Source organism: Fistularia commersonii, chromosome 9 (genome assembly GCF_037954325.1).
Source record: "Fistularia commersonii isolate RoL2024-O1a breed Wild chromosome 9, RoL_Fcom_v1.0, whole genome shotgun sequence".
NCBI classification, from domain to species: Eukaryota; Metazoa; Chordata; class Actinopteri; order Syngnathiformes; family Fistulariidae; genus Fistularia; species Fistularia commersonii.
In genome coordinates, this window is record NC_141292.1 from 12,260,199 (window position 1) to 12,272,562 (window position 12,364).

General features: G+C 39.9%; 1 protein-coding gene and 1 long non-coding RNA gene across 2 annotated transcripts in view; one reads left to right on the forward strand and one right to left on the reverse strand.

Moving 5' to 3' along the window:
* The window catches only part of LOC147231232 (matrix metalloproteinase-17-like), an 81,199-nt gene extending 78,164 nt beyond the window's left edge, over nt 1–3,035 (reverse strand). Inside the window, exon 1 of the mRNA XM_086152512.1 lies at nt 2,675–3,035. Within this exon, the coding sequence (XP_086008638.1) occupies nt 2,675–2,773 (99 nt within the window). The 5' untranslated portion in view covers nt 2,774–3,035. The remainder of the gene's footprint in view (nt 1–2,674) is intronic.
* LOC147231235 (uncharacterized) lies at nt 2,478–11,912 on the forward strand. Its single transcript, XR_015106606.1, has 3 exons — nt 2,478–2,790; nt 6,640–6,728; nt 11,842–11,912. It is a non-coding gene; the product is annotated as an uncharacterized LOC147231235 (long non-coding RNA).
* Nucleotides 11,913–12,364: the final 452 nt, after the last annotated feature.

Here is a 12,364-nt window from a genome sequence, read left to right on the forward strand (position 1 = left end):
CACATGTGCCATTGGTGTACAAATGCATGGTTATAAAGGGTCCAATCTGCCTAACGTTATCTATGACATCCTTTGGTTCCTCCCAAATGGGTTATAGATTTTAGATTTAGGAAGAGGAAGCTTGGGTATCCTCCTCAGAATGGCTGATGGTTTGGGCAGTGAGAGCAATAATCCAAAAAAAAGTCAGGATTAATGTTAAATCAAATATTTCTTGGTAATGTTGAAAGTGTGGGTGCATTGAGAGCAATGATTCAGCTTTCTGCTGCCAAAAGCTCATTGTTTTGGTTAAGAAGCAGAAGATGCTATCTATTCCTCAGACATAGGTCAGAAATAGTAACAATAATAATAATAATAATAATAATAATAATAATAATAATAATAATAATAATAAGAAGAAGAAGAAGAAGAAGAAGAAGAAGAAGAAGAAGAAGAAGAAGAACAACAACAACAACGACAACAAGAACAACAACAATAATAATGATAATAATAATAACAATAACAACAATAGTAATAATAACAATAGTAATATGTACACTATACTGTACTGTACTATACTATACTATACTATACTATACTACACTATACTATATTGTCAAATTTCTATTACAACAGATTGTCTGATCAAAAGTCAATCCAGTTCCAAACAAATAACATGTAATATTACAATTGACAAGCTGACATAAACTGAAGTTTTCAAATCAAAACTTTTATATATATATAGTACTACGAAAGACAATATTTTTGACACTGGTGCCATTTCCACGTGAAAGAGCATGTATTATTTTGTTTTGTTCTTCAAAAAGTAGGAAAGCAATTACGACCAGAATGCACTGGGCTCAAAATATCAATGCTGTACAGCTGTATTATTTCTTAATCAATCCAATTCCCTGCGTCAGAAGTTAATTTAAAGCTGGAATTTGCTACATCTGGACTAAATGCAGTGTTGAGTGGTTAGTTAGCGCTTCGGCTTCCTGGTTTGATTCCAACAAGGGGACCTTTCTGTGTGGCATCTGCAAGTTCTCCCTGTGTCTGCATGCAGTAGGTTAATTGGAAGAAAATTGGGAAAAATTGCCGAATGAATGAGTTAATGATTGTTTTTTTTTCTATGCATGTGGCCCTGAGATTCAGCGGCGATCAGTCCAGGGTGCATCCCGCCTCTCGCCAAGCATCCCTCACAACCCTGCGTGCAGCATAAGCGGCGGACGATGAACGCATGGATGTATCACTTTTTAATAAAGTGAAAACAAACGTCTAAATTGAACATAAACACAGAAATGGCTGCGTGGGGATGTTTTTTTCGTATCAGAAAAACTGCTTCGAAAAACAAATCCGATCGCGGTTCACTGACTTCACCAAATAGCATCACACAAATCCAGCAAGGAACATTATAGGAATTATAAGAAGTTTTGCATCAAATAGCACTTTATGGCTCATCAAGCACCTTCATCCATTAAAATCAAATCATGAATATATATATAATGTATTGTGTGATACGCAGTATCGTCTTAATTTCGTTTCCCATGCACAATGGCACATGGCGGCCAGTTATTTAATGATAATTACCAATGTGTTTCACCATGAGATTACTGTTATCAAATACCATTTGCCAAAATATTCACCTTTCCAACTTGATATTTGGCATGCCAGAGGCCCTCGTCATGATAAACAATTATAATTAGTTGTACATGTTTAGACCAAGAGATTATGACTACATGTTTTAAGGTAATAACGCAAACAGAAACACCACTGCTGTCATAACACTTATAACAATTAATACTCACCGCAACTTCAGTTTCCACCACTTTTACTCTTTTGGGAACTCAACAACACAATACATGCTTGGTGACAGCCTACAACCAAAAAAAAAAAAAACCTCTTCTTTCAGTGTTTCAGATCGAGAAAGCATCATAAAAAACTGCTGTATAAGTGTTAGATGTAGCTATTTCATGCAATTCTCTAAAAAAGAAAATCTTCAATATTTTATAGTTCACACTGTAAGAACAGAGGAGGTCCAAACCATATCACCGATGAGGAGCAAAAGCAGGGAGGACGTGAGACACAGATGCTGAATGATAATGTGTCACTCGTCGGTGAGAAACTGTTGCCTCCTCAGACAAACTACAACCAAATGATGTTTTATGTTTAGCTCCATCTCAACCTTTCGTGTAAATAATAAATGAGGGTGTTGTTTCACTGGCAACTAATTAGCAGATAGCTGTTTTTATCCGCCATATCATCTGCTCCTAAAATCACATTTATTATCCGTCCAACCCATGTGGATTCATGATCCAACTCGTATGTCAAAGCATAAAAAAAAGACATACAAAATGAGCTCAGAACACAATGATGTGACCTGTTCATTGAGTTTTCAGTGACAATAGGCTCTGGTGTCATATTTTCCAACAAAGAAGGGGAAACAGCCAATAAAGTACGCACACACACAATTTTAAATCAAATTAGGAAACACAAGCCTTCTCACTAGTAAGTGTATTTACTGCAAGCCAACTTTACTTGGCCATCGCCAGGAGCTGCGCACCGTCGGGATCCAGATCAAGTGCGGTGAAGATCTTTTTTTTTTTTTTTTTTTTAATCCACGACAACCAAAAGAAGAGATTTTGTTGAAGTATTTTAGTGGGAATTAAAGCTTCATCGAGAGAAGCGTCTCTCAACTCACCACCCCCGCGTCCAGCTGCTCGTCGGGCAGAGACGGAGCCGCTCCGGTCACAACTAGAAACCAGGATATCTGCACCAGCAGCCGCATCTCCGCCGACATCCTCCTTGTCCTCTCGGGTAAGAACCGTTACAATCCCTCCTCCTCCTCCTCTTCCTCTTCTTCCTCCGTGTCTCCGTGGGCGCAGACGCGACGAAACCCTCCAAAAAAAAAAAAGTCCCGTTTACCTCGCCGTCGAGCGCAAACGCGTAACGCGCCTTCACACGCCGGATGGAGGAATAAAACAAACAAACGTGTCCGCAAGTTCGCAACTCCGGTCCTGATCGATCATACTAAGAGTCGATCGAGAGAGGAAGGGGGAGAAAAAGAGGATTTCCCTGCGGTGGAGACATGCGGTCCCGCGATCCACGCAGCGCAACCCCGCGCTGTGGGGAGAGGAGAAGCAGCTGCGCCGGTTTTGTCCCGAGCAGCGGGGGCCGCTCATTGACGCACAGCCCGCCCGTGGACGGGGTTGTGGGGGTGGGGTGGGGGTGTGTGTGTGGGGGTGTGTGTTCAGCTCACTTCTCTGAGTCGGGGATCCTTAGGGGTGTATCTTTCCGGTCACCAGGACTCGATGTGGTGAGAGTTGTGTTGCTGAAGTTAAGCGCTCAGTCAAGGTTCTTCCCATTGTTTAATGTTGCGGGAGTTGAGATATTCCTTTTCTTCCTCCATCCAACCCTCTCCTCTGTCAGCCTCACATCGACTAACTCCACGTTCTCTTTTATTTCATCCACAAAGCTCCTCTTCTGTTCGCCTTGGCGCCGCCAACATCGGCATCATCATCCAACCGTCTGCCTCCGTCTAACCCTGTTCTCTGCACCTTCTCCGGTCATCCTCCAGGTCTCCTGCCCGGCCGTTCCCGACTTAGTATCCGTCTGCCGATATATTGTCTATCCCTTCATGACCGAACCATCCCAGCCTGGCGTCTCGGACCTTCTCTCCCAAACATCTGACATGTCCTGTCCCTCTGTTGGACTTATTCCTGATCCTATCCATCCTCCACAACATCTGCATCCCGCTACCTCCAGCTCTGCTTCCTTTTCCTCAATACCACCTTCTGCAAACCATACATTATTACTGTCTTGTCCACCTTTCCCTTCCTTGTGGCTAATTTTCCTTCATCTTTGTCTTTGTCTTTGTCCCCGAATCATCAAACATGTGCTGTCTCTCTTATAGACTCCGTCCTGATCCTTTCCATCCTCTCCAGGCTGTAAGTGTGAAGTTTGCATGTCTGTGTTCCTCCCGCAGTCCAGTAACATGCAGCGGGTTCATCTTGGGGACCCGAAATTGCCAGAATATGCGAATGAATTCGCGAACGGTTGGTTGTTTTCTTTCCTGCCGCCTCGTCCAGGGTGAACCCCACGCCTCGTCCAATGACAGCTTAGTCAGGCTCCAGCACCTCCACTTCCCTGACATCAGGATAAGAGGTGGAGATAATTAATGTATGCGTATATTTCTGTACGTGTGACTACTTTTTGATCAATTGTGTACATTATGTTATTCTGAGACTCTTTTCCATGGCGATGTAGAATAAGGTTTCTCAGTACGTTATCTTTGGGTTTAAGGAGAGCTGACTGACATGGACGCAGATTTTCACGTATAAACTGCAATTTCACAGTCTGCCTATTTCGTATTAAAACGTTTTTATTTTGTTATGACAATTATTATGCGGCACCGTTTATTTTTGTTCAAAAAAATAGCGTGATAGGTTTTCTTTACCCACCGTGGCAACTGGTTACACATACTACTAATGGACATACTTTCTTGAGTACTTGAACTGTTTGATTAGATCAGGGGCAGGCAATTATTTGCGGCGGCAGGGCACATTTCTTACTTAATTTTTATGCACGGCCCAACTAGGTGAACAAAATGAAAATTGCAATTTAAAAATGAAAAATGTTGGCATTTTATTTCAATTTTAAAATCATTAATGACAATAGGAATATACCGACCGACATAATATTGGGACCGACATAATATTGGAAAAAAAGTTAAAGGAAAAAACATTAAAAAGGGAAAAAATATGTTTCCAAATTCAATATTGATTGAAAATACTTATTAAATTAATCAAAGAAAATAGTGTGGCGGGCCGGATAAAAATGCAAAACGGGCCGGATGTGGCCCGCGGACCGTAAAATGCCCAGGTCTGGATTAGATAAACACATTAAACATGTGGAAACATGGAATTATTTCCTACTTTCAGTTTCAAAATGAAAGGAACCGCGACCAAGATTCATGGATATATACAACATTGACTGATAGTGTAGGCATACAGTTCAGTTATCATCAACTTATTTGGACTCATCACTCAGCAAGACAATTTCCTGTTGAAACTGAGCAGGTTTGTGTGACAGTGAATGAACGCATGAGTCGATGAATGCCTTGAAACACCTTTTTCATTATTTAGATTATTACACTAGTTTTCTGTGGCTCATATTTTCTAGCTTTATTTCTTCACATGTTTCCTCCCTTTTTTCTTGATGGTCCACCCTGCCCTGATTTGTTCCGCCGGTCTCCGGTTGTCCCTGTCTGCCTTATGTGTTTAGTTTACGTTCTCCTAGTTTCCTGTTCCACTTCCCAGCATGTTTCCCCTCGTGAGCAGTTTTCACTTTCTTGGTTGCTGCCTTTTTATTTTATTGTTTTTTTGTTGTTTTTTTTTCGGTATAATACTTGTCAGACTCTTGAGCGCTTAACATTGCTGTGTTGGAGACTTTTCTTGTCTCCCTCCTGAGCGCCCGAGTCCCATTTCGCTCAGATCCGGTGGGAGGTGAAGGAGTCTCACGCATGTGAGCTCAACTCAAGTCCATTACTAATAGCTCACTGCCCCTGCCGTGCTTTTGAGATAAAAAAAAATAATAATAAAACAAAACATTCCTTCAGCGACCCCACAAGCAGCTTCCATAAGCAATGCCTGGCAAAATAGTTTTTCACTTTTAATATTAGTTCTTGGGTTCATGCGTCTAACATTTTTGCATAGTTTGAATAAGTTACTTTGATCACTTCCTTCCCTGTCAGGTTTTAAGTATTTTAAAGGGTAAAAGATGCCAGAATTTGAAAAATACACACACAATATTAAAGAAATAATACTTGGTATTATTAAAAAAAAAATTCACAGCAATAAATAAATAATAAATAAAATAAGTCACCCAAAATATGGTGATATTACTCCTGTTTGACAGCTTGCATAGTTAATCACCCAACAAGGCTTTTTTAAAAACAACCAAAATGGTCCCCCAGACCCATGAACACTGGCTGAATAAGAAGATAAAACCTTACAACAAGAGTAAGAACATGCAAACTGTACAGGCTTGTTTACGAATCAAACCAGAAACCTTTGAGGCAGCAGTGCTAACCGCTTTGACACCAAGCCGTAGTCGGCGATTTTTAGTGGTTTAAACCAGAAGCAATATGGAGGCACATGGTTAAACCTTCTCTCACCGAGTTCACAAAATCTATTCCTGAAGATATTCCGAGCCAGACGTAAAAACACGCACCTTCGGAAACATCGTCCACGATACGTCGAGTCTATCTGCGGAACCGTCATATGAAATAGGTTTTGGTATGTGAGCTGCAGCTCCTGGAACAAACACTGGCTCCGGATCAGTGAGAGTGCTGATCTGTTTTTGCAACATCTCTTTGAAGCAGTACTGAATAAATAAATGTATATCTTATTACCAGTCATTGAAAATCCAACTTCTAAGAGTGGTGTGACAGCTCTGAAAGCACTAAAACTGCCAGGTTGCTGTGTCCCTGGACTTGTTCTCGTCCCTCTGTTGTCCTCAACTTGCAGTTTGGATAACGTACGCAACTGTTTCCAATCTCTTGTTAGTAGTCTTGGTGTTCCTAAACGTCCTGCTCCTCAGTGTTAAGCATGAAGGTATGGTCAGCACAAATGTTCCTTCTAATTTTTCATATATCTGGGCACACAGACAACCTCCCTGAGCACACTGAGGACCACTGTGAGAGACATTGGATGTGCACGCTGTGGCCACACACCAGTATCACGCCTGGGATCATAGTAAGTTTCATGGCTTATTCAAAGAATCAAATTAGCATCAGCTTCGCTGCATGTTTTGCAGAGCAGACCTTTCTCACTTGAAAACAGTAAAAAAATCTTACCCAGTTTCACCGCTTGTTCATCTATTTACACATACTCCGACAGCCATTCCAACTTAAACGAACCGCATTTCTTTTTTACTTTGGTTTGATGAGTGGACGTTATGACATTCGCCATGATAAGGGGTTAGCATGCTAGCATTAGCATCACTTAACTCCGCCACACTGTCGTTATAATTATTATATAGCATGTATTGGCAGAGCATTTTTTTTATATTACATTAAATTACAGTCAGTTGGCAGACGCTTTTATCCAAAACGACTTAACAAAAAGTGCAATTCAGTCACCGAAGATCCGAAGTACCAGTAGTCGGAAGTCAGAAGTGACCACTCAACCAGATAGCACGTGCCCAAGTACCATCGATGCCGTGATTGGCTGCGTAGCCTAATTGCATTGTATCGTGTGATTGGCTGGACACCCGTCACTCACTGAGTTACACAGCAAAACGATACAGAAAAAAATGTTGTATATCTAATTCATTTGCACCGCCTGACTGGCCCAACTGGTCGAAGACCCCAAATGTCGACATCTTTCCAGACACTGAGCCCCTCGTGCTACGTTTCAAACGTCCTTCCAGCCCCCGACTTCCTCATGCCATTTCCTTCTCCCTGAAATCCAGCTGATCTGTATCATAGGTCCTTCCAATAAACATCACAACTATAATGACTGGCTGCACACAAGTTATGTTTCTTTATTTTCCTCTCGTCATTGAAGCTTTAATTAAGTGTCTCCCCCATTTGAATCGCTTCCAGATCTAACTAAGTACCTCGATTTGCCTCCTCGCCCGTGTCCCCTTTGAAATCAAATATATCTTGCTTACTTGTACAAGAGTGGAACAGACCCCGGTTACTTTTTTATAGCAGCGCTGAACTACTTATTTGTGTTTTGTTAGTTACACCCGAGGACATTAAACTCTGAAAGTTAGGCAAGCGTGTCGTAGCCACTTGTTTCTGTGGCACTGTTTGAGGAACAACTTCAGATCACAGAGGGTCTATGCTGAAATGAGCCGATTTTGCATCGAGCTCTACTAACTAAATCGAAGTCCAGTGAGATATGACATGCTTCATCTATGGGTTTCTCAAAATACAATCAGGTTAAAGGAGTACTGACCTAACCTTTGTTAAACCCGCTCAGCACTATTACTTGCCATCGCGGCCTGAAACTAGATCCTAAGAATTTGTATGTACGTCATTCTTTTGATCCTGTGCACTCGATCATCAGACAGCGAATTGAGACCGCGCCACATCTGTCTGGATGTCTGTTCAGCCCTTGTCCCTTCGAGGGGAAATGAGAGGGACTGGCGTTGCTAGTCAGATCTTGATTCTGAGGCTTGCATATAAGTCAGCCGGTTGACAGCTTACTTGCATTTTTGTGCTGCATTTTTTTGCTGCTGCATAATATGCCCCCAATTTGAATATTCCCACATTCAGCCATTTGTAACTATAATTTTCCTTCTTCAATAAAAGCTCTGATTTAGCGCCAGGAAGCTTTCCTTTAATGGGGCCACCTGTGAAAACCTGTGTGACGTCATTGTTTCTTTGTTTGCCGCTGCATTCATTTGCAGAGTTCTCATGAGAATATTCTTTGAAAGTTAGTTCTGGTTTGTCCGAATATAAACGCCATTTAATTTTCACTCTCCCCGTACCTTTTGCTAATCTTCTTAGCATTTTAGCCAGTCCTCATATCAAAGACAGGTGCAAAGCCTGTGCTCAGTATTCACAAAAAACATCAAAAATCTGAATGAATGCAAGGGGCTCAGCCATATACCGTACGCATCCATCGCATTGCCGGGCTAAGAAATTATTTTTACATAAAAGCGTGTCCAAAGCTTCCCGGGCAGACTTTTCAAATCATTGCAGACCTCCTCTGAGATGACTTTAGAAAATGTATTTAAAAATATCACTTGCCGAAAGCTTTGATAACAAATGTTACAAAAAATGAAAAATGTTACACATCCATTATATATCACAATTTTCTCGCTTTTCTCTCACAAATTAACAGCAAGATCACAACCAATGTTCATATCATACATGTCATACCTATTGATTTATAGTATGTTTGGTTATAAAAAAATACAAGGTAGCCATCTAACATATGTTCCAAAAAAATCAAAAAGATTTCCTGATTAAAAGTCTGTAAAAATCCCACATCAGTCTCTCTGTTTGTACCCGCATTTTATAAATATAACCTCATAAAAGGGTTTCAACAGGTTTTGTTTTTTTTTGTTTGTTTTTTTTTGGCAAGCACCCAAACACGCGCCTTTTTGAACCAGGAGTTCAAATCACGTGAACAAATTTCAAGGGTAGCGTCTTTTCAAAATAGCATAACTTACATTAGAATTGTTTCAGATAATGTGTTGTTTCGTCTGTGTTTTATTGTCACTTGTTCTTTTTTGTCGTTTGTTTTTTACCTTGAGGCGGTATGGTGGTGCAGCAGTTAGCGCTACCGCCTAACGGCAAGAAAATCCCTGGTTTTATGTGTTCCCCGTGAATGACAAAAATTTATGAATGAGTTAGTAAATGGTTGTTTGTTCATATACTTAGCCCTTTAATGACAAGCGACCTTTCAATAGTGAACCCTACTTTTGCCCAATGACAGCCGGCTCCAGCCACCCTGCAATGCAGCATAAGCAATATAGATAATGAATGAATTTATTAATGTTTTTAGCTTTGTGAATTTTCTTTTTTCGTTTTTAAACAAGCGTATTATTATGATATTGTTATTAGCATTATTATTATTAAAAATGTAAAATAAATATAAATATGATAAATATAAAATCTGCACACTCATACACAAGTAACTAGTCTGCAATTTTGAAAAGTAAGAGTGAACTATTTTTCATTTGCTGACAAGACACTTCGCTCATTCATTCATGCTAAAAAAGTCATCCAAATTAGGCCGAGGTCGATTAATTATTTTGGAGACCTTTGGAGGTTTAAGGCCACGAAGCCGATCACCCAAATGGTTATCATTGCTTGCCGCAGCTTCCTGTGCTTTGCGATTTGTGGTTAATGAGGATGTTGACCGCGGTCTACCTGACACGGACACAGCCAGTGTGACAGAAAAGCAGGAGAGCAAGTAAAATGTCCCATTTTATAACCCTCGTCCTGAATGCTTTGCTGATTTATTTCATTAAGAAATCTCACAACAGCATGAAAAACTATTTGTGATTGTTAATTATGTTCATATTCAAAGTACATGTAATCTAGATCACATACGTGTTTTGTGCCCTTTTAATAATGAAGGCATATGCAGATATGCTATTTTCATCCAAAAGCAGAAGCAAGAACTTCTATTCAATGATGCTTTAGTAGTCTTTTGAATTAAGGGGGTCACACTGAGCATACACAGTTAAACAAGCAATTAAATATACTTATCAGCAGAAGTTGGGTCACTGAAGAGGAGAAGCTGCACATTTCTCTGAAATGCAAAGATGTTGCATTTTGTTCCGCTCATTAAACTTCTATTTTCACCATATTTGGGAATACATCAGAGGAAACTTCAAACAAATTTGTTTAGCTGCAAAGATAATTACCACACGAAACTTCGGTATCAGCCGACAACCCTTCTAGCACAGAGAAGCGTTTTATTTCATTTCTTTTGTGTTGCATTACAACTAAATCCACCAGGTAATGAAGAACCATAGTGTAAAAGCTAATAAGCGCTTTAGATTGCAGTTAAATAAAGTGAATCATCAGTTGATAGGCCGATGAATTAGATTTCTCGTTTTGTGTATCTCATACAAATTTATCATTTAGACCACTTACTGCAATTGTTTATAACTAATTCAAGGGAGAAAATCATTAAAATCATGGTAATTGAACAACAGTGTTACATTCTAAATTTCACTGCTGGAGGCTAGAAAACTTGAACGCTTCCGGTAGCTGACACATTTGTCTTGATCGGAACTTTATACAAAATTTAGAAATCGATTATTACAGCACAGTCACGGGCAAAAGAGGCATTTTAGTCATTTAGTTTTACAACATAAGGAGACTCAAATGACCTATTTTTAAACATGGGATTCTGCTCTAAAGGGTATTCTGAAATTCTATTTGTAATAGGTTATATAAAATAGTAGTTGCACATTCTGGACATGGATTGAAATGAGCTTTTTGGCTGGCGTTGTCATGACTACACATGGCTCAACCAATGCAATGAGGTCAAAATGCAAGGATCGTTGTTAATCAGATATCTGTCCACGGCAACCCACCGGAGAATTCAGTAGTGGCAGCTTGACAAGAATGTCTTCTTTGACTGAATAAGTTGTTGGTGTGTCATGCTGAAGTAATGACTTCTTGTCATGACAATCTTCATTAATATTTTTCCCCTTTTTTTGTCGTTAATTATAGTGACTTTGCATTTGCATATGCAGGAAAGCCTGAATTTAGCAATCCATCGCCTGGCATTTGTCCTGCACTCAGGGTTGCAGGCGACCATTCACTTACTCATTTGGGGCAATTTTTCCAAAATTTTCCAATTAACCTGCGCGTTTTCGGACTGTGGGAGGAAACTGGAGAACGCAGACACGAAGAGAACATACAAACTCTACACAGAAAGGTCCAATTGAACCTGGGTCCTTCGCGATGTGAGGAGGCCAAAGCGCTAACCCCCGCGCCGCTCTGTTCAAAAGAGATTCTAAAGAGAAAAAAAAAAACAAAAACTCCAATTATGTAACCAACGTTATTAATCTAACCATGGAATCCATAATCTCCAGGGGGTCTTTCTGAGCATCTTCGAGATATCCCTCCCTCTTACTCTCGGAAATTCAAATGAGTTTAGTTCCAAAAAGACAGACTCAAGGCTCCCCTGCAGAATGTAGGATACCGAAAGAGCTGTTAAGCCGCCCTATGAGCTTGTGCTTCACCGCAAATGTTGACATTTAAATTTTTAATCTGGAGAACTGATAAGAAAAGTAAACCATTTGTTGTAAACTGTTGTTTTTTTTGTAGCGAGCATTAGTTTGTGTTTAAAAACCTCTGTTTTTACATCTGCTTTTTCTTCCTCCTTACAGGTTTCCAGGCCAATTTTACCGACAGACTCGCTAATTTTGATGTGCAGTCCTAGTGAGTGGATGAGAGCTTGGGGCTGCTCCGCCATTAAATCAACAGTTGAAACAGTTGATAGTTTTTATGCATATTTTCTGTAAATAAAATGTGCTTAAGGACACAATTCATTATTCATATGATCACAACTTCTTGAAATGAGAATGATAGAGGAAGTCTGAATGAGGCCAGACAGAAGAAAAGAAGGGATGTTTAGGCTGAAATGTAAATACTACATGTATGTGATTTTCAACCGCTATATTGTTTGTCCTATGCCAAAGTAGTGATTATGCTCATTATGAAACATCCAAGATATTTGTTCATTACGATCAAAACAAGTATATTGATTTTATTTATAGCTGCCCTGATCTGAAAGACAATATTTTATGTCATGCTAATTTAGATGCACACTCCTCACAGGATGAATTACAATAGTTTTATGCCAACTTCAGCTTAAAATGTAGTTCAGAACACTGGATTATGGATCGGAAA